The following is a 19,755-nucleotide window of genomic DNA, read 5'->3' as shown; positions in this document are numbered from 1 at the left end:
GTCACCCTGCTTATTTAACTTTTATGCAGAGTACATCATGAGAAACGCTGGGCTGGAAGAAACACAAGCTGGAATCAAGTTTGCTGGGAGAAATATCAATAATCTCAGATATGCAGATGATACCACCCTCATGGCAGAAGGTGAAGAGGAACTAAAAAGCCTCTTGATGAAAGTGAAAGAGGAGAGTGAAAAAGTTGGCTTAAAGCTCAACATTCAGAAAATGAAGTCATGGCATCTGGTCCCATCACTTCATGGGAAATAGATGGGGAAACAGTGGAAACAGTGTCAGACTTTATTTTTTGGGGCTCCAAAAGCACTGCAGATGGTGACTGCAGCCATGAAATTAAAAGACACTTACTCTTTGGAAGGAAAGTTATGACCAACCTAGATAGCATATTCAAAAGCAGAGACATTACTTTGCTGACTAGGTCCGTCTAGTCAAGGCTATGGTTTTACCTGTGGTCATGTATGGATGTGAGAGTTGGACTGTGAAGAAGGCTGAGTGCCAAAGAATTGATGCTTTTGAACTGTGATGTTGGAGAAGACTCTTGAGAGTCCCTTGGACTGCAAGGAGATCCAACCTGTCCATTCTGAAGGAGATCAGCCCAGGGGTTTCTTTGGAAGGAATGATGCTAAAGCTGAAACTCCAGTACTTTGGCCACCTCATGTGAAGAGTTGACTGGTTGGAAAAGACTCTGATGCTGGGAGGGATTGGGAGCAGGAGGAGAAGGGGACGACAGAGGATGAGATGGCTGGATGGAATCACGGACTCGATGAACGTGAGTCTGAGTGAACTCCGGGGGTTGGTGATGGACAGGGAGGCCTGGTGTGCTGTGATTCATGGGGCCGCAAAGAGTCGGACACGACTGAGCAACTGAACTGAACTAAACTGTCTCTTACAGTCACGAATATTAATATGGTAATTAGAGGACTTTGAAAACAGCCCCGGGTATTTTGGCGTGATTCACATTTAGTGGTCTTTGAACTGTTGTTGCTGTTCAGTTGCTCAGTCGTGTCCAACTCTTTGTGACCACATGGACTGCATCATGCCAGGCTTCCCTGTCCTTCAACATCTTCCAGAGTTTTGCTCAAACTCAGGTCCATTGAGTCGGTAATCCCATCCAACCGTCTCATCCTTTGTTGCTCCTTTCTCTTCCTGCCCTCCGTCTTTCCCAGCATCAGGATCTTTGAATAGGATATATACTGAATAAGTTTTGTTTAGATTAGGGACTAAATAAACCGAGGGATCATAGGGTGGTTTAGCTTAATTTGTTCATATTATAGACTGGAAGACTGAAGAACAGATAAATTATGACCAGAGAATCTATACCATGATTATGCATGGATTTGCTCCCGCCCCTACCCTTCCCGTGGCAGCTGTAAGTTGTCACTCACCTTCAGTCTCTAAGTTGTGTCTGACTTTGCGACTCCATGAACTGTAGCATGCCAGGCTTCCCTGTCCTTCACTCTCTCCCTGAGTTTGCTCAAACTCTTATTCATTGAGTCAGTGATGCCATCCAACCATCTCATATTCTGTTGCCTCCCTCTTCTCTTGCCCTCATTTTTTCCCACCATCAGGGTCTTTTCCAATGAGTCACATCTCAGTACTCTGACCCTCACGCCCTAGGTAGAGTTCTTTGTGTGATACTAAAATATAGCCATGGAATTACTTGTTATTTTATAAAGAATACAATGTTGACTGAATTTCAGTTTAGAGACAGTGCATTTAAAATTTTAATTATAGTAATTTATACATGTCAAGATTCCCTAATTTAAATGCACTATTTGATGAGTTTTAACAAATACATATAATCATGCAACCATTACCACAAGCGTAGGATAGAACATTTTTTATCCACCAACACATGTACCTCTGGTAATCCATCTTCTTCCTTGTCTCCAAGCCCTGGAAACCACTCATCCATTTTCTTGTCACTACAGATTTATTTGCTTTATGAGAATTCCGTGTAAGTAAAATCACACAGTTATTAGTCTTTTGCATCTGATTTGTTTCATTTAGCATAATGCGTTTAAGATTCATCAATGTGTCAGGATTTTGTTCCTTCTTACTCTTGAATAGGGTTCTCTATTGTGTGGTTACATCACTATTTGTTTTTCCATTTACCGGTTGATAATTTAGGTTGTTCCCAGTTTTTTAGCTATTCTGAATAATGCTGCCACAGACACTCAAATTCAGGTCTTTGAGTCAGTATGCCATGTTTATTTCTCTTGAGTAAATACTTAGGAGTGGGGTTTCTGGGATCGAGTGCATTATTTTCCTTGTGATAAAATAAATATAACCTAAATGTACCATCTTAACTATTTTAAAGTATATCTGTTCATGTTACTGAACAGATCTTCATACCTTTTTTCATCTTACAAAAAAACCTGAAAGTATGTACCCATTAAATACTTCGCCACTTCTTCCTGCCCCGTCTCTGGCAGCCACCTTTCTACATTTTGTCTCTATGAATTTGTCTACTCTGGGTACTTCAGTTAAGTGGAATCTTACAGTACTTTCTGGCTTATTTCACTTAGCATAATGTCCTCCAGTTTCATCTATATTGCAAGAATCTTCCTTCTTTCTTAAGGTTGAACAAAGTTTCATCGCGTGGATATACCACATTTTGTTTATCCATTCATCCAGTCAGGGATACTTGGGTGGTTTAACCTCTTGGTTATTATGAATAATGTTGCTACAAACACAGGTGCAAATATATTGTGACCTTGCTTTTAATTTTTCTGGATATATACCTGGTTGTATAGGTATATGTATTGGGCTTCCCTGGTGGCTCAGCTGGTAAAGAATCCACCTGAAGCATGGGAGACCTGGGTTTGATCCTTGGTTTGGGAAGATCCCCTGGAGAAGGGAATATATATTCACTCCAGTATTCTGGCCTGGAGAACTCCATGGACTGTATGGTGTAGGCCATGGGGTTGCAAAGACTCAGACACGACTGAGCAATTTTCACTCACCTGGATGTAGGATTGTTGGACCATGAAAGTGAAAGTCATTCCATCGTGTCCAACTCTTGGGACCCCATGGATTATATAGTCCATGGATTCTCCAGGCCAGAATACTGGAGTGGGTAGCCTTTCCCTTCTCCAGGGGATTTTCCCAACCCACGGATCAAACCCCAGTCTCCCACATTGCAGGTGGATTTCTTTACCAGCTGAGCCACAAGGGAAGCCCAGGAATACTGGAGTGGGTAGCCTAACCCTTCTCCAGCAGATCTTCCTGACCCAGGAATCGAACTGGGATCTCCTGCATTGAAGGCAGATTCTTTACCAACTGAGCTATCAGGGAAACCATATGGTAGGTCTATTTTTAATTTTTTGAGGCCCCTTTGTAGTGTTTGCCATAGCAATTAGATGCCATGTCACAATCCCACCAACAGTGCAATTTAATGCATTTTTTTTTTTTGGTGTTAAAAACATAGTAACACACAAGTATAGAGCTAAAAGAGTAAAGAGTAGTCACAGTAATTGAAATGATTTAGACAGAACAGTTTTAGGAGACAAAGACTGTTTAAAATAACTCTATGTTTAAGTCCAGTGGTTAAGACTCCATGCTTCTGCTGCAGGGGGCACAGTTTTGAATTTTGGCTGGGAAATTAAGATCCCACGTGCTGTGTGTGGGGAAAGGGAGTGAGTGGGGTGACTCTGATGCCAGAATATACCAGTGAATATGCCAGTGAACTCTTACAATCCAATATCAAAACTGGAAACACCCATTTAAGAAAAAAAAATAACTCAGTATATCAAATAAGCGATTTTTGTAAAGCACAGTTATTTCCCATCACACTTCTTAACAAGAAGCAATGGGGATATGACAGTGAGCTTCTAGATGGGACATTCGAGGTCCTGCAAGGGTCTGTCTTGCTTATAGCTAAGGTAAATGCATATATGCATGCTGACGCCAATATCCACCTTCTTCTTGCTAATATGAATCAACGCATGTACAAGCTGATGTCTATGAGTGTGCACTACACATATAAATATAGCTTGTTAAAACATAAGAATTGTTTCCAAATTGACTTCAGAGGACTTGCCCAGAAGAGCACTGACTCACAAAGTGTCTCAGGATGATTTTTCAATGGAACAAATTTTAGAATTAATAGGAAACAACAAATTAACTGGTTTGTCATTCCAGGAACCTAGAAAAGATTAGAGCTGGAAAAATCAATGAGCATAAAACATACTGGCTAGGGCAGAGAGAGAAACTGTTAGAAATGGATGGCTTACAGGGGGATTATCACCTGGTGAGGAACTTCCGGGGCCAGCCTGTGTTTTGGCTCCAGTCCATGGGGTCACTAAGAGTCGGACACGACTGAGCGACTTCACTTTCACTTTTCACTTTCATGCATTGGAGAAGGAAATGGCAACCCACTCCAGTGTTCTTGCCTAGAGAATCCCAGGGACAGGGGAGCCTGGTGGGCTGCCGTCTATGGGGTCGCACAGAGTCGGACACGACTGAAGCGACTTAGCAGCAGCAGCAGCATGACATTTCCACCCTGCTCAGTCCTGGGAAATCTACTCATGAAAGAGCTCTTGAAGCTCAAGTAAGGAAGGAGAAGTTGGTTCTTAGGATGTCAGAGGCAAGAGCTATCAAGTAGTAGAGACAGGCAGTCCCCAAGTAAATAAGAAAGTAAGTGGCTGGCATTCTAGAAAGACCATTGGAAGCAATGAGAAACTCTGTCAAGGAGACTTTTTATGTTCCAAGGTATACATACAAAAAGGAAAAAAGTCATAAATTCTTATAACAATCTGATTAAGTAACAAGCAATGGTTGATATGTTTTTTAAGAGCCTGAAATTTAATATACATTGGAGAATATACTTTTTTATTTTCCCCTAGTCATCTAGAATGCAGAATGTTGGTAAGAAAGGCTGTGTAAAAAAAAAATCTCTGTCAGAAGCTACACATTTAGCCATTCTGAATAAATATTAAAAGCAGATACACACCAGACTTGCAGAGTAAGTACCCAATATTATCTTTATAAATCTTTATTAAATATATTTCTCAATATATTTCACCTAATGAATAGTCAAATATAGATTTATCACAATTCATGAAACAAAAGTGACTGGTATTTTTCCCCTTCCTGTTTAATTTTTTTTCAGCTGATAGCTCCATTGGTTGAAATACAAATGCATTTAAGTAGGTAGATTTCTGGGTTAAATAATAAGACTGAAATATAACTCTTATTGAAAATCATTTGACTTGTGGAATTCTGCTAAAACAGAAAGCAAAACAATCCATACAAGCTTTTAACGAGAGTTGATGGGGGAAAAGAGATAGTTTAATTATGTCTCATGTAATCAAAATATTCAGTTTGCCTAAATGGCCTCTTCTTCCTAGGATTCTGGAAATTTTACTTTGGGGAACCATTTGATCAGTTATATTCATGCATTGGAGAAGGCAATGGCACCCCACTCCAGTACTCTTGCCTGGAGAATCCCAGGGATGGGGGAGCCTGGTGGGCTGCCGTCTGTGGGGTCGCACAGAGTTGGACACGACTGAAGCAACTTAGCAGCAGCAGCTGCATGGAACAGTCAAGAACATGGAATACTGGTATTTATTTTAGTTATAAAAAAGGCTCTATTTTATTGACAGCAAGTTAAGAATCCCCAAGAGTTAGAGGAGAAAGTTTTGTTTCCAAAACATCAAATGTGACTTGAGATATACACTGAGGTCTCTCGCTATGATCTGGACAAATCCCTTATTTAATAGAGTCTCCAAGGAGTACTGAGGTGTCATTTCCAGGTTGCTTTCATAAAGACACTTTAGCAGCTGGCTCTGAAGCTGTAAGGGAAGCTTCCCAGGTGGCGCTGGTGGCAAAGAATCCACCTGCCAATGCAGGACATGCAGGAGAAACGGGTTCGGTCCCTGGGTCAGGAAGATCCCCTGGAGGAGGAAATGGCAACCCACTCCAGCATTCTTGGCTGGAGAATCCCATGGACAGGGAAGTCTGGTGGGCTACATCCTGAAGGATCCTAAAGAGTTGGACATGACTGAGTGACTAAGCATGCAGGGTATTTATCAGTGAAGAAACTGAGGCAGAGAACACCCCAGTGTCTTGTCCAGGAGTCAAAGATTCATCTTCCGATTAGAGCATTTTTTAACTTCCCCACTTTGTCTTATTATATTACTTGATTATACCTTCTTGATTATACATGATACATTCTTTTAAGCATACAAATTTCCTTTAATATGTATTTTTAATAGGGCAGTGAGACAAGAAATCACCTTTCTTTAAAAGCACAGCATCTAATTCCTGATTAAGTCAGACAGTGTCAGAAGCCCCCGGCACAGTTCATTTCATACCTAGAAAGGTCCATGACTTGGGGGAGGGGGACAGATTTGGAGCAGCGTGGGACTGTCTATCTAGAGGAGTCTTTGAGACTTCTGTTCCCAGCAATTTGGCTGGCTAGGTATTCTGAGATGCTCTACCACTACAAAATATCTAGAAGAACTAATTACTCCATCTTTTCTGGGCTCATAGGAAGTAAGAGAAATCATCAAAGGGCAAAACAAAACAAAAATAATACCCTAAAACCACCGAGCCCTAACCCCTCGATAGCTAGAGAAGCAAATCCCACTCTAGCTGGAAGTCAGAGTCGGCACTGAAGGGAGACTGGGCTGTGGCCCATCAGGGAGCTGAGCCTGAGACTCTGGGATCTGGTTCGGGATGCAGGGGAGCAGGAGTGTTTCTGGGTCAACATTGTTCTCAGATGCCAGAAGAGGCAATGCAAATCCTCCTTGGAGAAAAACTTCTTCAAGGAAAGTCCCCAGATCTTCCACAGATTCAGATCAAATCATGTGAGAAATCACTTAAATGCACAGAAGAGATAGTTCATTACAAAGATGACTTTCAGACTAAGAGCAGACTTCTTGACAAGACAATGGAAGCTGGAAGACAATGGAATAATAACTTCAAAGTGCTTTGAGGTAGTAACTGTCAATCTAGAGTTTCAAGACTGAGGTTGAAATAAAGACATGTTTTGATATGCAAGAGCATTTACCCTCAGTAGACCTAGAGTCAAGGAGCTTTTAAATCATCCAAAGAACTCCTCTGAGGTGCAAGGTAAAACTTCTCTAACTTAACATACACAACTATGACCAAATAAATGAACAGATTTTTTTTAAAGGAAAGAAAAAAGAAAGTCTTTTGCTGAATGTGCTTGGAAACTGCTTTTCATCTCCTCCTTAACTTTACCCAGAGAAACAGCCAATCAGAGAAGTGGGGTGACACATGACTGTGGCTGACCACACCATCCCTTTCAACTGGATAAAGTTGATTATTTAAAAGCCTCAGCATGTTTGACTTGGGGTTGACCAAAACCACAGGATGATTCAATACTGTTCCTGTTCTCTTGGTTTTACATCCTGTGGTTTGCTCTTCACTGGCTGTCTTTCCAATAAAGAATAATTTCCTAATAAGAAAGTGACTAATGAGAAGAAAAAGACAGATGACATTTATCTTGAGAATAAGACACGGCTAGGAAGTGTCTAATTTGCATGTCCTTTTCCAACATAGCCAGTTGAGGGACAATTTATTCCTCTAGCCCTTTTCCTCTCCCAACCGTTTTTTTTTTTTTTTTTTTTAGTATAATACCTCTACATCATTGTCTGAGGACACTGATGACATTTTGGGACCTTGTGGTCCCCGTGAAATCAGAGCATAAAACTAGTTACTTCTTTCACCTGCTTGTAAGTAGAATACATATTTAGCATCCGTAAATTATTATTAATGTACAAAGAATGAGTCTGCTTTCCATTCAACTGTTTACACATCAGCTTATACTTATTTTATTCATGAGAATAAGTAATTGGTAAGCATTTATTTTAGCAAGACTTTCAGAAAGGTTTAAATAACCAAATTAAACTTTTATGTACTGAGATATTTAAGCATCTATGGAGAGTAGGTGACAACGAATACCACAATGCTGCTTGAATGCGCATGCAAATTGTACAAGTGTTTGCTGTCTTATAATCTCACAGAGGTGTAGAAGAATCAGGATGTGACTGTGCACGCCCTGGTTTCATACTCTAGGTAAGGACCCTGACTCTGTCATACTGTCTCTCTTTAAACTTTTTGCTGCAAGCATGAGAACGAGAACAGTCCTTAGTGTGAGGAATCAAAGGGTAAAGCTCAGGGGCCAAGCAGTCTGAGCTGCGTGTGTCAGCTATGCAGGGAGTTTTCTGGAACACCAGCTCTTTTGAACCTAATGCCCTTGCCGGGAGGTGAGTTTGGGTGTAACTTTTCCCACTTGAGGTGGAGACATCTCCATATCACACTGTCAGACCTTCTGAGCTCTCTCTTTCCTCTGCTTGTCATTCCACAGGGTAGCTCTTTCCAGAGGCAGAGGGGTGGCCTCTCCCAATTTAGCAATTATATACCATCTTCCAAATTGGATTGTTTATCACTTTATTTCTCCCATGCATAGAATCATTGTCCTCCAGACACTCTGCTTGGGGACAGAAAATATGCCACCGGTACCAGAAGTAGCCCAGCAGGAATCCTGAGCAGAGGATGAGGGCACTTCCTCCATCAGTGGCTCCGCCCACCTGTGGCCACGGCCCCAAAGATCCAGGCCCTTGTTCCTCTGCAAAGACTCCAACTAAAGCTCTGTGTGGACATGGGAGAGAGGGCTGGCACATTCTTCTGGGGATCAACTAGCAAAGAAGTCCTCAAGGACTACCTCACCTTGTTTTTCTTCTTGCTGTTTTTCCCACATGGGGTAATACCAGGGAAGAAGTTGAGTCATCCTGGAGTGTGAAGTCAAGTGGGCCTTAGGAAGCATTACTACAAACAAAGCTAGTGGAAGTAATGGAATTCCAGCTGAGCTATTTAAAATCCTAAAAGATGATGCTGTTAAAGTGCTGCATTCAATACACCAGCAAATTTGGAAAACTCAGCAGTAGCTACAGGACTAGAAAAGGTCAGTTTTCATTCCAATCTCAAAGGAATGCCAAGGAACACGCCAAGGAATGTTCAAACTACCGGGCAATTGCACTCATTTCACATGCTAGCAAGGTTAAGCTCAAATTCTTCAGGACAGGCTTTACCAGTGCATAACCGAGAACTTCCAGGTGTACAAGCTGGGTTTCAAAGAGGCAGAGGAACCAGGGATGAAATGGCCAGCATTTGCTGGATCATGGGGAAAGCAAGGGAGCTGCAGAAAAACGCCTACTTTTGCTTCATTGATTACACTACAGCTTTGACTGTGTGAGTCACAAAAAGCTGCGGAAAATTCTTAAAGAGATGGGAATACCAGACCACCTTACCTGTCTCCTGAGAAACCTGTACGGAGACCAAGAAAGAACAGTTAGAACAGGACATGGAACAATTGAGTGGTTCCAAATTGGGAAAGTAGTTTGACAAGGCTGTGTATTGTCACCCTGCTTAGTTAACGTCTGTGCAGAGTACGTCCTGCGAAATGCCAGGCTGCATGATTCACAAGCTGGAATCAAGATTGCTGGGAGATTTATCAATAATCTCAGATATGCAAATGATAACAATTCAATGACAGAAAGTGAAGAAGAACTAAAGAGTCTCTTGATGAGGGTAAAAGAGAAGAATGAAAGAGCTGGCTAAAAACTCAAGTTCAAAAAACCAAGATCATGGCATCCAATCCCATCAATTCACGGGGGCAAATAGATGGGGAAACAATGGTAACAGTGACAGATTTCATTTTCTTGGGCTCTGAAATCACTGTGGCTTGTGATTGTAGCCATAAAATTAAAAGACACTTGCTTTTTGCAAGGAAAGCTATGACAAGCCTAAACAGCATATTAAAAATTAGAGACATTACTTTGCCAATAAAGATCCATATAGTCAAGCTATGGGTTTTCCAGTGGTCATGGATGGATGTGAGAGTTGAACCATAAAGAAAGCTGAGCACCAAAGAACTGATGCTTTTGAACTGTGGTGCTAGAGAAGACTCTTGAGAGTCCCTTGGATAGCAAGGAGATCAAACCAGTCAATCCTAAAATAAAGCAACCCTGAATATTCATTGGAAGGACTGATGCTAAAGCTCCAATACGTTAGCCACCTGATGTGAAACGCCAACTCATTGGAAAAGACTGGATGCAGGGAGAGATTGAGGGCAAGAGGAAAAGCGGTGGCAGAGGATGAGATGGTTGGATGGCATCACCAACTCAATGGACATGAATTTGGGCAAACTCTGGGAGATAGTGAAGGATGGGGAAGCCTGGCATGCTGCAGTCCATGGGGTTGCAGAGAATTGGACACAACTTAGCAGCTGAACAACAGCAGCAAAACTTGAGTTGCTGAAGGTACAGGTAGTTGGCATATCTGGTGCTTTTGCGAGGGGAGCAGACTACAGGACTTCCCAACTCTAAACATAGCCAAACATGAACATCGTGCTACAAGGCCTTGTCCTTGTATTTGGTTATGTCCTATGCAATAATGTTATAGTCATGAAACAGTGCAGGACCCTATGGTCCTTACCTCCCCACCATGTCCTTTACCTTCCTTTTATCTGTGGAAAACTTCAGTCAAATAAAAAAATAAATAAACGTAATTGGAGAGGTGAGAAATGCAGAAACAAAGGAAAACAGTCAAAGGAGACAGAATATCAATGATGAGGTCATGAAGCATAGTCAGGGGCCTTTGGTTCTTTCTCAAGGGCATAGACAATAGTTTGAGCCATAGCCTATCAATGGTCTTACATATTAGAACACCAGGGTGAAGAAGCTGACCACACGATGACCAGACTGTACTCATGACATAAGCTGCCACAATTCTGAGAACTGGCCTCAAGAAATGGGAACAAACAGATCCTGGAACTGAAGATTAACTGTGCCTTAAACAGTCAAGATGATGCTGGTCAGACCACCAACAACCAGTCTGAAGATGACTGTCAGAGCTGACTGGCTATTTCTGCAGGTAGCCCCCTCTGTCCGTCTATAAAAGCTCTTGTCACTCTGGACGCCAGTTGGGGCAGAGCAGGCCTTTGGACAGATGTCTGCCATCCACCCACCCCAGTTGCCAGGATCTGAAATAAAGCAAACTTTCTTTTCCACCGACCTGACTTGTCTCGCGGCTTTTGAGTGGCAAGCAGCCGGACCCCACCTCACTCTTTCAGTAACAGCTGGTATTTCAAAATGAATTCCTGACTTACTGCCCAATCCCCTGTCCCCTGGGGCAGAGGAGAATTCATTCCTATTTCTCTTCTCAACGTTGGCACCACTGATATTTTAGACACCAGCAGTGTTAGATTCTCAGTTATGTGCAACTTTTTGTGAACCCCGTGGACTGTAGCCTATTAGACTCCTCTGTCCATGGGATTCTCCAGGCCAGAATACTGTATTGGGTTGCCCTTCCCTTCTTCAGGGGATCTTCCCAACCCAGGGATTGAAGCTGGGTCTCCTGCATTGCAGGCAGATTCTTTACTGTATGAGCCAAAGGGAAGTCCCTGTATTTTAGATAGATAATTGTTTATTGTTGTGGCTATGCTGTGTGTTGTCAAGGTTTAGCGAGCGTAAGCACAGATTCTGACAGCCTGGACATATGGAAGGTCAGATCATGTATAAAAATAGAACTCTGACACACAACCTGCAGCAACTAGCTGCTGCTAAGTCACTTCAGTGTCAAACCGCAACCGCTATTAATCACCTATCCCAAACTGTCAGAACTTAATCAATAACCCCCAGCTTTTCTGATTCATGCCTGGCTTCCAATTTGGGAGCAACCAGAGAAAGCCGACTATGCTCCCCTGTCCATCCACAGGCTGCCTCCAGTTTATCCAAGATGACAGCGTCTAATCAGGGCACACCCTTTCTTCACTATAAAGCTTCCCACTCCTCTGCCTGCCTTTGCCATTACGGCCGTTCAACCCCTAAGGCTTCTCTGTCCTTCACCATCTCCTGGAACTTGCTCAAACTCATATGTCCATTGAGTCGGTGATTCCATCCCCCCATCTCATCCTCTGCCACCCGCTTCTCCTCCTGCCCTCAGGCTTTCCCAGCATCAGGGTCTTTTCCAATGAGTCAGCTCTTTGCAACAGGTGGTCAAAGTATTTGAGCTTCAGCTTCAGCATCAGTCCCTCCAACGAATATTCAGAGTTGATTTCCTTTAGGAGTCTCTGGCTCTGATCTCCTTGCTGTCCAGGAGATTATCAAGAGTCTTCTCTAGCACCACAATTCGAAAGCATCAGTTCTTCAGCACTCAGTCTTCTTTATGGCCCAACTCACACCTGTATATGACTATTGGAAAAACTGTAGCTTTCGCTGTATGGACTTTGTTGGCAAAGTGATGTCTCTGCTTTTTAATACGTTGTCTAATCTTGTCATACCTTTTCTTGCAAGGAACAAGTGTGTTTTAATTTGATGGCTGTGGTCACCGTCCACATTGATTTTGAAATTCAAGAAAATGAAATCTGTCACTGTTTCCACTTTTCCCGGTCTATTTGCATGAAGTGATGCCTGCCTTTGAGTCTCTGCCAAATGCAGTGATGGTGGTTGACCCTCTTGCTGTGGTGAACTCTGAATAAATTAGCTTGTGATGTAATAAAGTTTTGGATTTTGTCCCCATTTCCCAACACGCATCTCCTAAGTCTTTGAAGCCAGGTACCTTCTCTATGCTAATGGGCTTACCTTGTGGCTCAGGAGTAAAGAATCTGCCTTTCAATGCAGGAGACATTGGTTCAATCCCTGGGTCAGGAAGATCCCTTGGAGAAGGAAATAGCAACCCACTCCAGTGTATTCTGGCCTAGGAAATCCCGTGGACAGAGGAGCCTAGCAGGCTACAATCCATGGAGTGGCAAAAAAATCAGTCACGACCTAGTGACTGAAAACAAACAATGAGTGGTAGCTGGTGCTCTCAGGGAGCTATCAGATGGGGACTGGTTGCCAGGGAAACCAACCAGGCGACAGTTGTAACTTTCAGTCCCACTCCCTGACCTCCAGGGAGAGGAAGGGCTGGAGGTTGAGTTAATCATCAATCATGCCTAAGTAATGAAGTCTCCATAAAATAGTCCTAGTCAAGGAGTTCAGAGAGCTTCTAGATTGCTGGGAGGGCGTGAAAGTTCTGTGTCCCTTCCACCCTCCTTAGCTTATGTGTCTCTTCCTTCTCCCAGTACTGAGGCTCCTCTGTCCATGGGATTCTCTAGGCAAGAATGCTGGAGTGGGTAGCCATTTTCTCCAGAGGATCTTCCTGACCCAGGAAACAAACCCAGGTCTCCTGCACTGTAGGCAGATTTTTTACCGTCTGAGCCACCAGGGAAGCTCATCCTTTCTGATAAACCTGTAATCTAATAAGTGATCTGTTTTCCCGGGTTATGTTAACTGTTCTAGAAAATCACTGGACCCAAAGAAGAGGTGGTGGGAACCTCTACTTTATACCCCATCAATTAGAAGCACAGGTGACAACTTGGACTTGCTTTTGGCATCTGAAGTGGGAGCAGTCTTGTGGGACCGAGTTCTTAAACTGTGGGTTCTCTGTTGTCTCTGGGCAGATAGTGTCAGAATTGAATAGAATTTTAGGAAACCCACTCAGTGTCTGCATAAACCGGAGAATTACTTGGTGTGGGAAAAACCTGCACACATCTGGTGTCAGCAGTGACATGCGTACAGAAAAGTGTAGCTAACTTTCACAGAATTTGCATGTGGTTCCGTCATTTTTGCCCATCACATAATTCTAATGAGCTAGAAAACATGACCTTTAGGGAGTGGACACAGCTACATTCTGACTATAGCAGTGGTGAGGTCAGAAAGAATAGGGCATTGTGGCCTATTATAATTGGGGGGCATTTTTAGTTGTTGGCGGGGCTGGAGGGAGGAGAAGAAAGAGATTGAGTATATAGTGACTATTTCACACTGTCTCCAAGATGCAAACATGATTATTAAAAATAAGAATCCTTACTATATTTTTCACCAGCATATATAAACTAGTTTACATCAAATGTCTCATTTGACCCTCACAAAATTTTGTGGGTAGTCACAACAGAAGTTTTGTATTACTGTTATCATCACTGGCTGCACTGGGTCTTTGCTGTGATAAGCAGGCTTCTATACTTGTGGCCCATGGGCTTAGTAGCTCTACAGCACATGGGATCTTATTAACAGTTCCCTGACCAGGAATCGAACCTGCATCCCTGGCATTAGAAGCTCAGAGTCTTAACAACTAGACCACCGTGGAAACCTCACAACAGAGGGGCTTATTTTTTAAATTATTTTGCTTTGCACTATTGTGATGGTTTTTGCCATACACCAGTATGCACTGGCCATAGGCACACATGTGTCCTCCACATCCTGGACCCCCCCCCCCCCCCCCTACCTCCCTCCCCACCCAGTCTCTCCAGGTTGCCACGGAGCAGCTGCTTTGGGTGTCTGGCACCCTCCATCACACTTCCACTGGCTGTCTATTTTACATATGGTAATGTAATGGAATCCTCATTTTGAATACGATTTTATCCCTGATCTAGGAGACCAGGGCAGAGGAGTTAGGATACCTTCACAGGGTTGCACGGGAGTCACCGTGAATGGTCCAGGCTTCCTTGTCTTCCCCAGCATTTGACTCACCACCCAGCTACTCCCAGCATCACCACAGTCCTGTACTAAGGGCCCTATTCCTGGATATCAGTGCCAGCAAAGTCTCATACCTTCATGCGTCGAGCAAATGACCGTGAGTTCCTGGCTTATGTCTCCAGACCGTCTTACAGGAATCAAAAGCTCCCCAGCATCCTCCTCTATTTTGTATTCTGCCTCTGGAATATAAACTGTCGATTCTAGAAAAGAGGAGAGATAACATTTTAGCAAGACTTAAGTTTGATTGGTGATACTGGTGATATTTCAACCCGAGTGGAAATGTACATAACCTTGACCTCTATATATTCCAGCTCTACGGAATATAGTAAGAATAGGAAATATCTGTCATTAAGTGGAGTTGGAGAGGTAGTGAAATTAAGTTTAGGAGGTTCCTTTTGAAATGTTAAAAGGGTTATCCAGCACTGAAATGGGAAGGAATATCAGCAATTCTTTTTTGGAGGTCACATTTTAGGTTTTCTAAATAAAGATCACAGATTTCCGTGTTTTACTTTTAATTTTTTTAAATGCTTTTAACAATCAGGTTATCTATTCATGAGTGTAAAGAAATGTTTTTGCTTTATTCAGCAAACATTTGATTCAACACATATCAAGCAGACACCATGGGTAAGACACAGGGCTGAGAAAAATAAGCTACTCATACTGCTCTTAATTCTTAAAATAATATTCCCATTGAAATTTTCTGAGCTGGATGTGTGTGTGTGCACATCTGTTATATTACCGTTCTCTGTCACACAGTTTGGGATGTAAAAACACACACATAGGCATCATCAGAACAGTGGCTGCAATATGAGTATGAATATTGGTCATTTCTTGATGTGTACTATTTTTCTTGGGGTTGTTCAATGTTTTCCAAGGCTTCTCATTAAGAATGCAGTGTATAGTTGAAATACATGTATTTGTTTTAAAAAAATAAAAATTTGAAGTGGATTGTTTCCACTCATAGAGTCAAGTGGCGAACTGAAGTGACTTTCTGAATCAAACCACATTTAATAGACCGAAATCTCTCCTCTGTATGATATATACATATATATTTATATTATATATATATATATTTATATATACACAAACAGTGCTCAGTCCGCTCAGTCATCTCTGACTCTTAGAGACCTCATGGACTGTAGCCCACCAGGCACTTCTGTCCATAGGATTCTCCACGCCAGAGTACTGGAGAGGGTTGCCATGCCCTCCTCCAGGGGATCTTCCTGACTCAGGGATCGATCCTGCGTCTCTTGGCAGGCGAATTCTTTACCACTGCGCCATAGGCACATAAACAAATTCTTCCTCTTGACAATGGATGCATGAAGAAAAATACTGTAGTTCACCATCCATTCTTCTTTTGAAAATACTACTAAGAGTTTGGGCTTCCCTTGTGGCTCAGGTAAAGAATCTGCCTGCAATGCGGGAGATCTGAGTTCAGTCCCTGGGTTGGGAAGATCCCCCACCTACTCGAATATTCTGGCCTGGAGAATTCCACGGATTGAATAGTCCACGGGGTCGCAAAGAGTCGGGCATGACCGGGTGACGTTCACTTCACTTCACTACAAGTTTACCCAGAATTCAGTATTGAATTATCTAGTTATCATATGTTAATTTTTTTCTCCTTTATTTTCCTGCCTAAAATGATCTCAACAGATACTGGTGTCAGTCTTTAGAAAACACTGGTCCCGATTACAGAGGGAAAAGACGGGTGATCGTTTTCATTCTGCCATTTTAACCCCCTGTGGTATTCTACTGTCTGGACGCCTCTTGATTCAAAAGACTGTTATCATGGAAGAAGCTAAAAGTAATGTTATTAATGTTAAGTGAAAAAAACTGATACACTGGAACTCAGTTATCTAGTCATGTTCTCTATTTTCCCATTCTGAAAAGCCTGCTCCTATCCATCTATGAATCCAAATCCCATTTTATTCTTCAAGCCTCAGCTGGAATCCTGCCTACTACAAAAAGCTTAATAGTTGCAAATGGCGGTGATCTTTCTACTTTCTTAGCTCAGAACACTGGTTTTGGCATGTACCCTCACATGCAGCTTTCTTAATTGATTAATGTGTTTAAGCGTTTTTAATCACAAAACTAATGAAATACCTCTTCATTGGGTGGTGAGGGCAGTGTTTTCTACTTTTGTCTACTGGAGTGCCAAGCACGTGAAAAACAGTATTTCTCAAATTGTGTTTCAAGAAAATTGGAACTTAAAGATTTCAAAAGATATTTCTTGGGTACAACAAATTAAAAAAAATATCTATATTCTAATTTGAGAAAACTGGTTAAACAAAGTTAAACAGATTTCTTTTTTTCTTTAACTGAGATATAATTGATTTGCAATGTTGCGTTAGTTTAAACAGATTTCTTTGAAGAAGAGTTTTCTCAGGAACCTAATAAGCTAGTGTGAATTATGATGCTTCAAAGGAGATATCTGAAAAGCTTCCTAGATTTCTTTGGTCCATGGAAAGTTTACTGACTGTCTTGTATAAATTGTATTCTATTTTCTGCTCTGCAGTTTGGGACATGCTGATATGGGGGATTCTTCAGCGATTCTTATGGCATTTAACTAAGACTTCCTTCCTGATAGTTAAGTCACCCACTTCTAGGGGATATTCAAACTCTTTCAGTTCTCATGATAATTGATATGTCTAATTAACATTCAGATGTGAATACTAAGATCCTCTTTTAGGGCCTATTTTTCTACTTTCACAAAAAGGAGCAGGAAAAACGTGACAATCATTGGCTAATTACTTTTCTTTTTTAATTTCTCTGGGGAGATATTTGCTGAATGAATGAACCAATAATGAACTGATGAATTCAAGACTGTTATGCAGAGCTATAACAGAACTTTGTGGAATGCACGCTAAAGTGAACCAGCTGGCTGATTCCCAGCAGCCGCATCTAGAGTGAGGGATGTATGAAGTTCCCACCTGATCTAGTGGGGAGCTCCCAGAAAATTGTGAGAAGATGGAGCAAGCCCTGAGGATTAGCCATTTGGGGTCCAAGCTGTGCCATACTGAGTATGCAGAGTACTGAGAGTGAGGACTTGGGCATTTGTTAAAGTAACCTTGGCAAAGTCCTGTCTGTTTCACTCTCCTATATCCCTGAATATACAAAGATCCTAAACACAAAGAAAAATTCCTGCATTGAGGTGGTTTACCGAATTTGAAATCCAAAGTGCTATGAATGTGTCTAGTGGCGTATGGAGCTTGGTGGAGGTATAAATACCTGAAATGAACCCAGGAACCCATGAATAGATTGTACCAATAGGAAGCACGTACCGTCTTCAGGGTCCACAATTTCCACAGTTGCCACTTCTGGAAACTCCAGTACAGCCCCGACAGGGTTTGTCAGAATGATCTGGAAGGTCTCTGAAGCCTCATATTCATAGTCTGATAGAATTCTCACTTTCCACGTGGCTGTAGTCTGTCCGGGACTGAACTGGACTTGTTTCTGGGCCTTTCCTTTAAAATCTTTATCTTTTTTTGCAGTTTCATCTTTGGTTACAACGCCTAAACAAAAATCAGGAAACTATGAATATAAAGCCAAGTAACTGAAGGGAGTTTTTTCACAGTGGGTTCTACTGTTGATGAAATGCTAACAGCACAGAAATTGCTGCTTTTAATGTTCCCAGAAGACACTTGTAAGCTAAATATATATTTTGGCTGTGTGGCATGTGAAATCCCAGATCCCTAACCAGGGACTAAACCTAGGTCATAGCAGTGAAAGTCTGGAATCCTAACCACAAAGCCACCAGAAACTGCCACTTTTGTGATTTTTTTTTTTGATTGAAATACAGTGGATTTACAATATTGTGTTAGTTTCCCATGTAGAGCAAAGTGGTTCAGTTACAGGTATCTATAATATATATTTCAGATTATTTCTGATTATATGTTCTTATGAGGTATGGAATATGGTTTCCTGTGATATACAGTAACTCCTTGTTGCTAGTCTAGTTTATGTAGAGTTGCTTGTATCTGTTAATCCCATACTCCTAACTTATTCCTCCTCACTCCCTTCCTCCTTTGGTGACTATAAAGTTACTTCCTGTATCTGTGAGCCTGCTTTTATTTCATATATAGTTTCGTTATTTTTTAGATTTATTATTTATATATATATTTCATTATTTTTTAGATTCTATACATCAATGATATAATACAGTATTTATCTTTCTCTGTCTGACTTACTCAACCAAATACAATATTCTCTAGGTTCATTCACATGGCTGACAAGGGCATTATTTCATTCTTTTTTAGTGGCTGAGTAATATTGTATGTACACGTACTCACATATATGTATGTACTACATTCTTTTAATCCAATTGTCTTTTGATAGGGACTTGGGCTGTTTCCACATCTTGGATATTGTAGATGGTGCTGCTAGCAACACTGGGGTATATGCATCTTTTCGCATTAGAGTTATAAACTACCTTTGGCCAAGAGAGTGTGTCTAAGCAGAGGGGCACACAAAAAGAGCAGTGACAGAGAAAGGGAATAGGCATTCACTTCCTTATTTTAGCAAATGTCTACTGAGAGCATCTGAAGTGTCACACTCTGCCAGCTGCCTGGGATTCAGAAATGAGTAAGAAACTGCCCCAGCTCCAGAATGCTCAGAGTCTCTGTGAGCAAGGAGAGGAACAGGCTGAGCTGACTCCATCTGGAAAAAGAAGGAAACTCGATCTTGCACTTTCAGTGAGCTTTGGACTATGTGCCTGGTAGCCGTGGGGATAAAATACCTAGAGCCGAACTGGCCTCCCGGACTGATAAACACCAGATTCCATACCAAGATTTCCCGTTGCCAAAAAGAATGTAATAATCCCCTATGCAGTCAATCACCTTTGTAATCTTTATGGCACCGATTGGTGTAGGCTACAATGTATAACCAGCTGACTCTTCTGATTGTGAATCATGGTTATAACCTAATTGTATCTCCCTTTAACACTTTCCAGGCTAGGTTTGAGGAATCTGGGGATGTGGGCTTGAGCAGTACACTTAAGGTATATAAGGTTTTCACAAAAGTCGGTCAGGGTCCTTGGCTAAGAGGAGACTCTGCCTTGGGCCCGCCACTGTAATAAACTGCATTCCACTGCCTGCATCGTCCTTCTGAGTGAGTTGTTTGCCGGAACGTGTGGCTATAACATCTGGACTCCAGAATGTGAACCCCATGGAGGTAGAGACCTTGGGCTGTTTGTTTCACTGG

The 19,755-nt window shown here is 41.9% G+C and overlaps 1 protein-coding gene across 1 annotated transcript in view; it reads right to left on the bottom strand.

Annotated features, from left to right (window-relative positions):
- The window catches only part of FREM3 (FRAS1 related extracellular matrix 3), a 112,527-nt gene that overhangs the window by 29,821 nt on the left and 62,951 nt on the right, over positions 1 to 19,755 (bottom strand). The window contains 2 exon segments of the mRNA XM_004017521.6: positions 14,631 to 14,756; positions 17,838 to 18,068. Coding sequence (XP_004017570.3) covers positions 14,631 to 14,756; positions 17,838 to 18,068 — 357 coding nt within the window.

Source organism: Ovis aries, chromosome 17 (assembly GCF_016772045.2).
Source record: "Ovis aries strain OAR_USU_Benz2616 breed Rambouillet chromosome 17, ARS-UI_Ramb_v3.0, whole genome shotgun sequence".
In the NCBI taxonomy this organism is placed as follows: domain Eukaryota; kingdom Metazoa; phylum Chordata; class Mammalia; order Artiodactyla; family Bovidae; genus Ovis; species Ovis aries.
The sequence above is the reverse complement of the archived record's forward strand: the minus strand, read 5'-3'. Positions and strand labels throughout refer to the sequence as shown.